This window comes from Leptidea sinapis, chromosome 11 (assembly GCF_905404315.1).
Source record: "Leptidea sinapis chromosome 11, ilLepSina1.1, whole genome shotgun sequence".
In the NCBI taxonomy this organism is placed as follows: Eukaryota; Metazoa; Arthropoda; class Insecta; order Lepidoptera; family Pieridae; genus Leptidea; species Leptidea sinapis.
The window spans coordinates 4,398,155-4,413,508 of NC_066275.1; the positions used below are offsets into that span (position 1 = coordinate 4,398,155).

The 15,354-nt window shown below is 35.6% G+C and overlaps 1 protein-coding gene across 1 annotated transcript; it reads right to left on the reverse strand.

Moving 5' to 3' along the window:
* Positions 1–324: 324 nt before the first annotated feature.
* LOC126966756 (23 kDa integral membrane protein-like) lies at positions 325–9,479 on the reverse strand. The gene is made up of 5 exons (XM_050811037.1): positions 9,303–9,479; positions 6,681–6,869; positions 5,504–5,656; positions 4,037–4,222; positions 325–1,605 (listed from the first exon to the last, which is right to left on the reverse strand). Exons 1-5 carry the CDS (start codon positions 9,360–9,362, stop codon positions 1,534–1,536), a joined length of 660 nt encoding a protein of 219 aa, XP_050666994.1. The 5' UTR covers positions 9,363–9,479; the 3' UTR covers positions 325–1,533.
* Between the last annotated feature and the right edge of the window lie 5,875 nt (positions 9,480–15,354).

Sequence of the window (15,354 nt, forward strand, 5' to 3'; positions counted from 1 at the left end):
GTTTTGTATATAATATTTTCCATTCTATAAAAAAATTGCGATATTTAGGTATAGGATATTGGTAGATAACTTAGAATGAACGAAAAATTCCATTTCATCTAGACTAACATTTCCATAGAAACTCATAAATCATTAAATAAAATTAAAAGGGATACATTCTGATAAAACATTAAAAACGCAATTTCACTCATTCGGAAACAAATAAGGGAATTTCTCAAATTTTATACATACATGCAAAGTGCATGCTAACACATTAATATATATATGAGTGTGTGGATTTTTCTACAAATCAAACATTAGTACATAATATATTAAAATTCAGACTTTATTAATTCATGCTTTATTTAAAAGACACTTTAAAAAATTACAATTAAGTACCAAAGTATTCTTTTTCATTCTTATGACTAAAAAGGAGTGAATTTGTGTTTTTTTTTTAGTCTTTGGTTTTTTGATAAGGAAGCAAAATCACTCCAAAGGTTTCAAAAATATTTTTAAATTGTTCAAAGAAAACACGATCCTCTAAAGCAGGCGGAATCTATCCGATAATCGGTACAACAAAAATAATCAATGAATAAAAGATTACGAATATTTAGGGTTTTATATATTATAATCTTAACCGACACCAATAATGTATATTTTGTAGAAGTTTTACTTTTAAACACTTTCATTAGTAAGAATAAACTAGAGTAACGGTTGATTTGCCGTACCTACTCATTAAAATTGTAATATTCACAAAACATCATATTATTATGTGTTATAAGGTTGTGTTTATTAGTGTTATGAGGCATTTTCTTCAATAATAATCAACAGTTACTGTTAAATTACAAACGCTGCTCTGAATTATCCAAAATTACTTAATATGTTTTTTCCACTGACCTCTACCATATACCTCTGGACTGGCGGCTGTCAAAGTGCTTTTGTGCCTGTTTGATATTCGCCATTTTAGCGCTGTTGGCCATGTGGCAAGAGTCTGCGGTACTAAAACTAGTGATGACAACCTCAGCAAATATTGATAGATGGTGGGAAACTATTTACAAAAAAAATGTGTCCTTTATAACGTTGATTTTTGAAGTATAAATAACACGAAAAACGAACGAAATGAATTCAAAATGCAAAAATAGTTGAGAGTATTGTACGTTCTTTGGCAGCTTATATTATACGACAAAATTAGTTCTCTGGACGTTCGCAAGTGGCGCTTCAAATAGGCACAATTGCTGTCAAACATATGGAACAGCCTGTCCAGTGGCATTCATATAGGTCAGTGGTTTTATCATTTAATTGTTCGGGTTCCCCTCACACACATTTATAATTATTAATTAACGCAATTTCTTGAATTTCTTTTTCTTGTTATTGTTGAAAGAATATAAACCTAATGATACTGTTTTAGCTATCTCTCGTCATATATTTAATTATCACCAACACTGTAAACCGATTACATTTATAACGACTCGGTATATGTGTCTCTCAATTCATTAAAATAAGTGTACATATATACTAAATGTTATTAATATTAACTTAGAATCAAATTAACAGCTAATATCTTGACCTCCTGCCCTCGTTCCGGGCGTGATTGGCGAGACACAGAGCAAACACGACGGCAACCAACTGGAATATAAAAAACAAAACAAACATTATGAGGTGCGGTGTCTATACCACGATGTTTGAGATCATCTAGATAATGTGACGTGGTCGCATAGTGAGGTCATTAAATGCAGAAGAATCTTGAGACATAAGATCTTAAGTCTCATTTTCCCAGTAAATTTCACTAGCTACGGCGCCCTTCAGATTATGGTCAGAGTGCCTGTGACTTAAAAATTATTTATCGATACGGAGCCAAAGTAAAGACAATGTGTAGCGGCAAGAAAGGACAAGATATTATGACTGTTCATTGTACATTAAATAGTAAATGTATTTATGAAAATTTAATATGTGTTCACAAAAATAGTCACCATTTTGCTCTTATTATTGATTTTCAGTATTATAAGACTAGAAATAAGGGATTGCTGGTAACTAATTCTAGTAGGCTTCATAAGATACATAATAGCTTTAAGGGTACATGTATACACTTTTATAATAAAGTCCCAGGCACTGTTCAGGCATTATCTATAAATTAATTTAAATGTTTTATTAAAAAAGGACTCTGTCTGTAAATTTTACTACTCCACACCTGAATATTTAAGTGATCGGACAGCTTGGGACTAGATTAAGATTATGATTATTTTATAGCAATAGCAATGACAGTACAATAGTGTATATTTTATTAAAAAGAGCGCAAAAAAGAATGCTGGGAGAAATTCTTGCGCCCTCTCTCTCAGAGCGCCATTTATTCCCGAAGCGGAAGTAGTATCAAGTATATTATAGATTTTTTATATTGTTTACTATGGAATAGGAGGACAAACGAGCGTACGTGTCACCTGGTGTTAAGTGATCACTGCCGCCCACATTCTCTTGCAACACCAGAGGAATCACAGGAGCGTTGCCGGCCTTTAAGGAAGGTGTACGCGCTTTTTTTGAAGGTACCCATGTCGTATCGTCCCGGAAACACCGCACAAGGAAGCTCATTCCACAGCTTTGTAGTACGAGGAAGAAAGCTCCTTGAAAACCGCACTGTGGAGGACCGCCACACATCCAGATGGTGGGGATGATATCCTAACTTGTGGCTTGTCGTGCGAAGGTGGAATTCGGCGGCAGGAATCAGGTTAAACAGCTCTTCGGAACACTCCCCGTGATAAATGCGGTAGAAGACACACAATGACGCGACGTCTCTACGCAACGCCAAGTGATCCAGCCGTTCACAGAGCACTGGGTCCCCGACAATTCGAGCTGCTCTGCGTTGCACGCGGTCAAATGGATCTAGCTGATACTGGGGTGCGCCAGACCAGAGATGATAGATAGATGACATAAAAAAGAATTATATAAAGAATAAATGCCTTTTATGCCTTTTAAGAAATACCCCTGTCACTCTTTTGAGTTTCAGTATTTCACAAGAAAGTAGATATAACTGTATGGTCTTTACGTGCATTGTTCGCCTCGAGATGACAATAAGGGATGAGACGAGCAGGACGTTCAGTTGATGGTAATTGATACGCCCTGCCCATAACAATACAGTGCCGATCAGGATTCTTGAAAAACCCAAAAATTCTGAGTGACACTACAATTATTCCGCTCGTCACCTTGAGACATACGATGTTATGTCTCGTTAGCCCAGTAATTTATCTAGCTACGGTGCCCTTCAGACCGAAACAAAGTTTCGAATACAAACATTACTGCTTCACGGCAGAAATAGGCGCTGTTGCAGTATCCATAATCTAGCCGGCATCCTGTGCAAATGAGCCTCCCACTGAGTGAGCGCCAATGTAATAACACGTACCACAAACCAATACTCAATATTCAGGAGGACAGTCGTAGCTACCTTACACGGTACCATACATGAGTCAATTTCTTTACTCATGTGACGCTACTCCATAAGTCGATTTGTGTTGCTTTACAGTTGCGACCATATTGACACTGTTATGAGTAGATGATGCTGCTTCACATCAGGTACGACATCTGATTGTTTCATCTGTCATTGCTATAAATATTTGAGAAAAAATAAATAAAATTACATCTACTGCCCCTTCTTTGGACGTTGGACGTCGGACTCAACCCCATGTACACCCAGTGCGAGTTGGCTATAGATGGCAGGCCGGGATCGAACCGGCGACTGTCGAAAGGCGGCGGCTCTGGTCTTTGTTGATCAATTTATATCGTAGAACATTTAATAAACGTATCACTAACTATCACACCAGTGTAGGCTTGAATTATTAAAATCAGATACGTAATAACAAAAATTTGGACATTTAAAAAAATCAAATTCTTTAGGTTTATAATATTAGTAAGAGCTGAGACAGTCTATACTATAGACTGTCTCAAATCTCTTTCCAATAGCCGCTCTTAATACCTCCCCTTAAAATTGAGCTATCAAATGCCAAAATATTATTAAAATCATGTTCGAGCAATCACAATAAACTACTGGCTCAAGCTATGGCTCGTATACCTCCAATGCAGCAACCACGATGGCAACGGATCCGATCGCGACGCCAAAGGTCTGGAAGAAGTCTTCGACCGTGCTGGAACAGCTGGGATAGGCGTTGAGCACGGTGCAGGGCGAGCCCTCGCAGCATGTCTCGGGCAGGACTACGTTCAAGTAGGACATGGCACCCTGGGGTCCGCAGCACTTGAACTGGTGACGAGAGGATATTTAGATAAGTGTATGCAAGTTTATGGAAGTGCTTTCCATATTGTGCAGATAATATGTTGTGTATGTTTTTTATGTTTTATGATATCTATTTGTGTATGATATGTCGTCCAAAAGAAACTCGAAACTTATCTGTGTACAAAACAGCTAGGTAGGTACTAAACATTGATCTAGAAATTAGCATCAATTTAATTATCTGTGAAAGTTATTTAGCGCTAACGTTTTGTATTTAATATATTATCAACATAATAAGCAACTAATTGCATTAAATTTAAAATATCTATTTCTGACTTATTTTTGAATGTTTGCTTTTAAAGATTATTTAAATACCCAGTTATGTTTTCTGAGAGAAGTTCATTACACAAATAAATAATTATGAACGAATTGACATTTTTGGATGTTAAACTCGGTGTGTACTTTATAAGATGTCGACCAACTGGTAGCTTTGAGGTTTCAGAAATATCATCATTGATGCCAAGTCAGAACCTTCCATTGCTGGACAAAGGTCTATCCCAAAGATCGCAATTACGATAGGCCCTGCGTAGCCCTCATCAAAATATTCAAGTTACAAATTTGTTTTCCACATAATATTAGGTCATCTGCTTTGGTAAGAGTTTAAATATTTGTTTTTCGAGCAGCATAAAAATTTTACTTTCATGTTAACAAAGAAATAACTGTCAATTTATATATTTATGTACCTCATAATATGATATACGAGAATATAGTAGCAAGTCAGCTAATTACCTCTTAAAGTACTGATAGGTATATATCTTCAAAAGCACCTATAATAATTATTGTGTTGAATTCATCCACAACACTTTAAGATATTTATTTTTTTCTCCCAACATCCTGTTAAAGCTACAAAATAAAATAAAAGCTATTATAAAGTTCACGTGTTTATGATTATTATGGTGTTTTATGGTGTTACCAAACATTAGGTGTTCAGAATAATTCTTGATTTTTCTACGAAATCTTACATCTCATATCTTCGAACGAAGACCGAACGGGCAACGGGGACTACTTTTATGTCGTATATATATTTTGTTTTGCTGACTGTACACTATCTATTCCAAGCAGATCGCGGGACATCTAGAAGCGATAAGTTAACGAAAAAGCGGTAGATGTCTAAAATAATATCGAGAAAAGAGGCAAATCCTCCAGATATTATACATGTAGGTATATATAATTATGATAATATCTACCAAGCGCGATATTTCCTCTCTATAAAATTAAACGAGTACCTAATTGAAATCGTTTGTCACTTACTGTTCTCTCAATCTCCTGGAACGCAGTTCTGTCCTTGTTGAAGGCGTTTGTCAACCATTGTGAGATTCCCTCCGTGTAGTCGCTCAGGTTCACGAAGATAAGAACGGCCAGCGTCACTTTGATCAGCATCAATATGATCATGAACAGTGAATACTGAAACATCATAATTTACCTTCAAATCGAAAGTCAATATCTTATATTACATACATATTCCCTGCCACAACCAGTGGGATTTATATAGAAACAAGTAAGAATTGTTGTAGCTTAGTAAATAAAGTGTGGTGGGCGAGTACCACAAGTGATATTACTAGCATATTGCCTTAAAGGTTTGAGGATGATTATTTTATCAAACAGGTACCTTTATAATGAAATCAACTAAATAATCAAATCAACTTAATATATAAAATAAAATGCTAATGTTCGTACGTATTTCCACGGTTTTCTCTATCATCCGCAACTTCCCTCAAATTCCCGTTGGGGTGGCAAATACCCCTCGGTCCCCTGGCGTGCATAAGGGAGTTTGGTCGGGATAGCTAGAGGTTGTGGGTGGCAAAAATGTGAAATTATATACATCTGTCCTTGTCTAACTAATATAAACTTCTGTAAAATTCTGAATATCTCGTGAATGATCTAGAAAGTTCTAAGACTTTCTGGAATGATCTAGAAAGTTCCTAAATGCGTGCAACTGAAAATAATAATTAAACATGCGATGTAATTTCACCCGAGCAACGCCAGGTTTCGCTGCTAGTTAAATAATTAATTAAAATTTATAATATTACTAGCTGACCCAGCAAACGTTGTATTGCCGATATTAAAATCGCGATACAAAAGTAACTGTTGATCGTAGATGGGTGAAAATTTAAAGTTGTATGTATTTTTTAATGCTGACTTATCTAACAAATTTAAAAAAAAATGTAAAAAAAATTAAAAAAAAAATCGTGTGGACCACCCTTAACATTTAGGGGGATGAAAAATAGATGTTGGCCGATTCTCAGACCTACTCAATATGCTCACAAAATTTCATGAGAATCGGTCAAGCCGTTTCGGAGGTCGTACGGTAACGAACATTGTGACACGAGAATTTTATATATAAGATATCATATTGGAAGTTATGTTTTATTATAAAGTTATATTTGTTTTGTGTCCCACTATTACTTATCTTAGCAAAGATACTCACAGTGACCAACATGCAGTTACTCTCCCGGATGGCGCCGCAGCAGCCGAAGAACGCTATTATGAAGACGATGCTTCCCACCACCATGGCTGTGATGGGAGCCACTTGGAAATTACCCTCGATGACATTTACTACCTCCGACACCTGGAGCTGGACTGCCACGCCGAGACCGATGAGGGCGATGCCAGCCAGCTGGAATAACAGTCAAGTTTCTATAAAATAAGATTCAGTAAGTTTCTGGTATAACATCACGTGATGGGATTTAGGAACTTTACCTCGTTGGAAAGTCATTGTCTTCGTCATAGTATTATAGATAGTATATATATTCAAAAAACATCAAATAATTGAAACTGTACTTTACAGTGATTTTTTATAATTAAATTCAAAGATGTAATCAAATTATGAACGTTACAATATACATCAATAACTTCTAACTAATAAGTAAATTACATATTAATATGAAATAGGCGGAGTCTTAGGCTCTCGAAATTACTTATATCGAATCTAGCAATTCTAGCAACCTCTATACTTATTTCTGTTTCTATGTTTTGTGTATCTCAAAATTGTCTCTAATGATTTTTACGAATTTTACCACACATAGGATGTTAAGAGCGAATAACCAATTTGGATAAGTGTCATCGCCAGAAAAACGCGTTTTTCCAAATGTTTACAACGAGCAGTTGCTTAATTGCTCAGATCTTGATTCGTATATTTTTTACTTAAAAGAGTTGAGATCGTATTCTCCAAAATATATATATAACCATGTAACCAGCGCTGAAGAAATCAGCTCGTTAAATTAATTACTTATGTCAATATCCACTATTAATTGAGCAAATATTTAATATCCTTTTTTCATAATTTGTTGTTCCATGTAAAATGCCTTTTTATATGCAAGGACCTGATATTAAAAAAAAAAAATTACTATTATTGTCGATGATGCCATCATTGTAACCTTATTATTCTATAATGCAAAATCTGAGGCAGATTATATTGTTAATGCTTAGAATTTATAAATATGCACACTATCAACCACATGCATACTTATTGATTGCCATTATCAGTAACCTAAATGTGCAGATAAGATATAAATGTTCCGTGTGAAAAGGACTTGGTGTATGACCGCTGAATGTGGCTGTGCCCATTAGACCTCACACTTCAGTAGAATTTATTGTTTTAGAGGTTGTGTGTGATTTGCTCGTTGATTTGTTGAGGCAAACGTGTTCACCAAACACGACATTTATGCTAAATCAAAGCTATCAGGCTCATGTATATCATCATTGATATCCGGTTTAATATGTATCTACTGCTTTAGGTTTTCTCGCCTCTATTACAAATGACAAGCCTCACTCTACATTAGCTGTTGCCACGCAGGCAAGTTGTATCATTATTTGAGTTTTCTTTACAGATCAAAGCGGTTCTGGTGATGGTAATACTCATAGATTTGTCTGGGCAGTAAACTTATATTGTCTTAAGTTACAACCTAGTTAATTTATAGATCAGGTTATGAGTAATCATTTGAATGGAAAACTTGTGTGAGCCAAGTGGATATCGGGCGTTCCAATTGGTCCGTGAATCGAGTGATATGCAGATAAGTCGTTCGATCGAGATACGACTGTGACACGAAAATCAAATATTTTTTATTTATAGCAAGTTCGAATGATATTTTAATGTGCTTGATGCAATTTATTATAGTATGTGCAGCAACCCTTTCATATAATAATAAGGACAATTTAAGTTTTTGTAATTGGACGTACGCGTCCCAGTCTGAATGTATCTTATGTATTGCTTATCTAGTTCTGTATCTGTATAAACAATTGTAAGCTTTATCGCATCGAAGGCAAGCAAGATATCCCTTGAAACATAACTTTCAGTCGAAATTTGATTATTCATTCAAACGATAAAATGTACCTAAGTATGAAATTGATTGTATCACTAAGTGCTGGTTCATGCTTATCATTAATTTTACTATGAAATGGATATTTGCGGAGTTAGTCACTAGAGAACAATAATGTTAAGACTATATCGAAGAATACTTGGGTCCGATCTCTCCGACGTACCTACTATGGAACCCAACTAGAACAACCGTGAAGTAGGTATGTCTCATTTCTATTTATTACCATTTTCTCTACGTATTATATTTTGATATTTGAAATTTCAATTTAACATCACCCGCAAACGGTTACTTTTAACCAACCGGCAATATTAAAGACCTATCGAACAACGCCCTATTGTGCTACAGTACACAGGGTAACTGAGCAACTAAAATTATTCCTATGTTATAGTAGGGAATGTTGCATTATCATTATATTTATAATTAGAGTTATCTATTCCTAGTAGTACTAAGTATAGCTCGGGATGGATAAACAACACATGGAAACGGATATAAAAATTAAGGTCCCTTGTTACCAGTGGAACCCTGAAAAGAATAAAAAATAAATTAAATTTAGATCCGAGTCGTCAAATGTTCAGGCTGTCTTGTTTTATAAAGATATTATCAGTAACACTTACTGTGCTAACTAGAAGACAATTCTCTGTTTAAAGCAATAAACTAGTGCATCAACAGAATTAAATAAATACAGGCTGTATATATACGCTTAAAGATATCAATCGAATGTTTGTACTTACAGCAAAGAATAGATTCGCAAAGAATAATATGTATTTAACCAAAAATTCACCGCAACCCATCTTGATTTCTTTTGTAACACCACAAAATACTTTGTCGCTCACACCTTCCAAATGTTGACTAGCGACTGATCACTGACGTGAAACTGAACTGACGCTGGTACCTCGTACACAATGCGTGCAGGCCGCTGGCGGTGCGGCTGCTTTTTATCTCTAGATAGCTCTGTTGATAACGAGTGTTAGTTTAGTTCACAGAAAGTATTACTCAGATATGACAGGATATACTTTACGGTGCCTATTTAATCTACCTGTACCGGTCACGCCCGCGCCGAGCCATTGCTAATAACAAGAAAACTTGAATCAATAAAAGATGTTGTGATATACAAATATTTTGGTACTTAAATGTTTTTTTTTTTAATGAAAATAAGGGACCAGACGAGCAGGAAGTTCAGCGGTAATTGATACGCCATGCCCATTACAATGCAGTGCCACTCAGGATTCTTGAAAAACCCAAAATATTCTTAGCGGCACTACAATAAGTGTATTTGTCACCTTGAGACATAAGATGTTGCCATTTGCCCAGTAATTTCACTAGCTAGCGCGCCCTTCAGACCGAAGCACAGTAATGTTTACACATTATTGCTTGACAGCAGAAATAGGCGCCGTTGTGGTACCCATAATCTTGCCGGCAACCTGTTCAAAGAAGTCTTCCACTGGTATCAGTAAATTTGCAAAGTAGTGCTGAGGATAAGCCTCAGGCTTAATTTTTTCTTCTTTGAGTTAACTTGAATGAATGCTTGTCATCTTTGACAAGCTTCCTCAGAACACCTGACTCAGAATACTGCGACATGTCAGCGGCTACGGATAGGACGTGTTCTTTTATCATTCTAACTCTGGGGTTCCAAGTTTCCGTAGGTAGTTGGTAGTTTTCCTTACAAGTAAGTGCTTGTGCTTTTGTATCTCCTCAGCAGCAGTACAGCAAAAGCTAACAAACACTTCTCACTTTTATTTCATTTTTTAGTTTGAACTCCTCATTTTATATTATTTTTAATTTTGGTTTGAAATTAAGTATATAGTGAAGAATTTAATTTAAACTTTAATTATTTTTTTATCTAATTTATATATATATATTTATATGTATGTTTTAGACAATAATTTATGTGTACCAACTGCGCAGCGCCGTCGACAGGCAGCACTGGCAGGGTCGCCATTCGAAGTTGGAGGTTCGGGTATTCAAATAATTATAAGTCTGACTGCGATTATAAGCTATTTTTTTAAGAGTATTCAATAGCTTATATACTAGTTTGAGAGATGAGTGTGTGCATATGTGGATAAAGGTAATACACACACTATAAGACAATCTCTGACACAACCAGCTACTGACTGCAACCAACGGGAGTACCGATCCCCGATTAAGGTTCTTGTTATTGTGCTGAATGGTAGAAATATAAGCACACCTCCAGATTTATAAGCGGCACCAGAGAGACATCATCGTGTGTTGAAATATATATGAGCGATCTGCGACCACGGATAAGACCCGCCACGCATCGCTCGCTGAATTGTCACAGTTGCAAACGAATCTATGTCAACACTCAAGCGTGCAAGGCGTTCAGTTCTTATTACTGTTGACACATTTTCCGGCTACTGCTTACTGCTAGCAAGAGTTAATATTTACCTCGAAGATCAACAAGCTTCGCCATGACCAACATATCCAGACGACTTGACCAGATGAATCATTGAAATCATGTTCCCGAAGCATCACTACACAAACAATGAATTCAAGCTAGCATGGTTGATACATCTAATATACGATATTTTATATTTATACAGTTTAATCTTTATTACTTTTTATGAAATAATTTATATTATTTAAACACGACTCATATATAGAGGCATCTTACCAAATAATTTGTTATGTATATGACTGTAAAATACTCTTACTTTTACATTGTAAAATACTCTATTTGATTGAAAACAGTGGCCGTGGAGTTTCTTGCATGTTTTGCTCACGAGCTCAACTTCCTTTTCCGAACATATTATAGTGAATTTAGTCATTTCAAAGAAATATTTATAGTGACTATTCAAAGGCGCCTATTTTATGCTTAATTTAATAAAGTTTATTTGACTTTGAATCTTGTTTAGATTAACCCCCAAAAGACCAGGTTTGCGCTTTCACCTCAACGCCCATGTCGCACACTCGCTTCCAGACATCGCATAATTATTTGATGGAATAGGATGACTATCGAGGGTACTGGTCACCTAATACTGATTATACCTTAGTAGTTGTTCGTCGGATTGTTCGTTTATCCTCCTTGACTAACTACTTGTAATATTAAAATTGATCAGCTCTAAATATAATAAATATGTTCTAGGGTTAGACTTATGGCCTAAAAAATATTAAATCCCCGGTGCTCACAATAATATTAGCAATGTATACGTAAATAAAATTGAGTGAATATATTTAAAAAAAAACATCCATCGTATTTATACATTAGTACTAACATAATAAAAAAATTTAAAATGTCAAGCAAAAAATAGCGTAAATATACGAACTGTGAGCACAACTCCGATTGATAATGCAGAGCCAGATTAATATTCAATCAGTTAATTACAGGTTGGGTACCTGTAATTAGTACCGGGTAGCGACGAGATGAACAGCACTTCATAGGTGCACTCACGTATCACAATTTTACTTTTAAATGATAATCGATAGTGACCGTGATCTGCGTTCAATTAGTTTTCAAAAGGTAAGGAGCTTAAAATAAATTAAACGCCCGCACAAAGTAAATCAGCAATTTTTCATAAAAACATATTTAGCTTTCAATTGAGAGGACTCGATCGGAGACACAAGTTTCTTTCAGCACTTGTCGACGATTTCCCGAGACAGACCTGCATGGCCCGTGTATACGGCATCACCAGTACCGTTCTCTGCATAGCAATGTATGTTGGAGGTGACCAGAGTAGGAGCAATAGTATAGGAGATAGCACACAGCCTTGGGGCACTGCAGCGTTCACGGGCTTCGGGTTTGAGCAATAACTATCGACAACGACTTCAATGCTGCGCCCAGTGAGGAAGCTGGAGGTCCACTTACATAAGCTCTAGGGAAGCCCAATTGATTGATGTTTTGAGACAAGTGCCTTGTACCATACACGATCAAAGGCCTTCGCTATATCCAGGTTAACTGCTAGGCCTTCTCTCTTTTTTCATTTTAGCCGCCGCTATTTACCGTTGTACCGAGGCATACCAGAAGATCGCCTGCCGACCGACCCTGGCGGAATCCGTATTGACGGTTGTTGATCAACTGGTGACCTTGTAGGTATACCAATTAATTATGCTCTCCATGATTTTGGAGAGCAGGGAGGTAATAGCTATAGGCCTGTAGTTTGCCGGATCCGAACTGTCTCCTTTTTTTTGGATCGGATGGACAAGAGCTGACCTCCAGGTGTCAGGAACTACGCCTTTTGAATATTAGTGCCCTAATAAACGCTTATATTATATTGTAACTATTAACAAAATAAAATCTATTTAAAGTGTTAAGAAACGAAGTAGTAATTCTAAATTTTTAGGTTTTCGGTATTTATTAGTATTTCTGATAGCCTTTAAAATATTATAATAATAATAATAATACTTTTATTTCATTTTCTTTTACACTCACTGCAAATAACTTAAATTACTAAATGTACAATATTTATTACATAATACCAATTATTTACATCTTTTTATCGCTAATTGTAACAATACATTGAACATTGAAAATTTGGTTTTGCAGTGATATTAAAAGACCTCTGACCCCGAAACTAGTTAAAACTGTATCTTCGGGGTCAGTGATTCCTCGACAAATGACAATGACAAACGAAACAAATTTAAAAAATAAAAATTAAATGTGAATGTATGTGTGTGCTAATATCTGCTTGCCTTAAAAGAAATTTGCATAAAAATCAATACAGTTATCATTTATTTTTATTTAATATTTTATTTAACGAGACTGTTTCTGCCTTCAATAAAATATTTCTATCTATCTATTAATTTTGATTTCATGTCTTAATATCAAATTATCACTTTATTCGTATTTCTTATGGTAAAAACACTGTAAATAACACACTTTCATATTTTAATTTTGATAGATGAACTGATCTATTGTTTGTAGCATAATATATTGTGTCTGTATCGTGATATAAAAAACATAAAATGTTGTTAAACTAAATAAATAAATAAACACCCGAACAATTTTGTACTGAATGTATATTTGCTAGATAGTTAAAAAGTAAGCATACAACGAATATTTCGCATGCAGTCAATGAAAACTTAGGTCATACCTAGGTAACACTGGAAATGATTAGAAAATGAAAAACGGCTTAATGTAGAAAGTTACCAATACTTTTATTGTTTTTCGAAGTAATCTCCGTTCCTTCACATCGTCGCATTCGATGGAACCACTGAGAAATACAGGACCTTGAAATTTAATAGTTGCTTACACCCTACCATATGTAGGTTTTGAGACAACTTTTAGGGTGTCAATATACAAGTATTTACAGACTTACAGCTGGGTATCTCGAATTCCGAGGTGAACATAATATAATAACTGGGCTATCAAGGAAACGTTTGCCAGGTCAGCTAGTATTTCAAATAATTATTTCGTAAAATATGCTACTTGTCGTAATGAAATTGTTTCTCAGCAGAACTGACAAACCGTGCGTCAATAAATTCTCTCATAAAAATTACAAAACAAATATTGGAAATAAAAAAGTTATGGGACCCAAATCAAAATAAAATCTCTCAAGTTGGACTATCCTCATTAAAATCCGTTCATTAGTTTAGGAGTTCACTGGAAACAAACAGGACATTAGATTTAATTTTTTTTTATTGAATATATGGGACGAGACGAGCAGGATGTTCAACTCATGGTAATTGAAGCGCCCTACCTTACAATGCAGTGCCGCTCCGGATTTTTGAAAAGCCTAAAAATTGTGAGCGGCACTTCAAATATTTTGCGCTCGTCACCTTGAGACATAAGATGCTAAGTCTCTTTTGCCCAGTAATTCCACTAGCTACGGCCCCCTACACACAGTAATGTTTACACATTACTGCTTCACGGCAGAAATAGGCGCCGTTGTGGTACCCATAATCTAGCCGGCATCTTGTGCAAAGGAGCCTCCTACTGGTAAAAGTTATATATATTAAGATAAGTATTACTTGTGTTATCGCACGCTCACGGGTAAAGGTTTTCCCCATGGATACAGATACGAGTCTGTCAAACCTGATATTCTTGTTTTGACTGTTAGCCAAATGCGACGACAATTACTGTGACGTCGTTGGTGTTAGCGTTGCCAATTTCCGATCATAAATGTCAAATAATAAGGAAAAATAATTAACAAATAAGAAAAGATTACTCATTATAATGTAATGTTCGTTAAATTAGTTCCTTCCTCACAAACGTTTGTTAAACCTGTGGACCGGATCTCCGCTGGGGACATAGCATAGTGTGTTATATTAAAATACTTAACAAAAATGTCGCCAATTCTACAGAAAGATACTGTAAATGCTTAGATTTAGGATAGGTCTCCGCTGCGCTTCATCACTCTACCGCTAGATACCGCACCACCTAAAAACAAAAGCTTTTTGATTACGGCAACTTTATATTGTAGTGTGTTTTGGCTATTTGTAAAGATGCTTGTATGCGGTATCTTGACACTCAATGGCATCTTCCAATTTTTGTTTGTTCGTCTCAGTATTTATGGCAAAACTAGGTATATATACCTAAGGAACATTCTACGTCAAGATTTATCTTCCTACCGTTTGCATTAATTTATGTTGAAGTGCGACACATATTAAGGTTTGATTTGATAATATTGAAGTAATAATATTATCTTAGATTAAGCATTGGTCTCCGTTGTGCTCCAACTAGATACTGCACTACCTAATTGTATTTCACCTCGTTTGTTTTGGCCCTTAGATTTTGAACAATCCCCGCACTAGAATATAAAATATAAAAAAAAAATTGCCAGCGAATATATGATGATGGTGTGATCTGATAAGATAGGTACCCTCGAGTAA

Bases quoted from the DNA above. Each gene is read 5' to 3' on its own strand.
- LOC126966756 (XM_050811037.1), bottom strand. From the start codon at position 9,362: ATGGGTTGCGGTGAATTTTTGGTTAAATACATATTATTCTTTGCGAAT. The intron at 6,870-9,302 runs GTAAGTACAAAC...CTGTTATTCCAG, and splicing joins TTGCGAATCTATTCTTTGCT to CTGGCTGGCATCGCCCTCAT. The intron at 1,606-4,036 runs GTATACGAGCCA...TTTATATTCCAG, and splicing joins TCGTGGTTGCTGCATTGGAG to TTGGTTGCCGTCGTGTTTGC.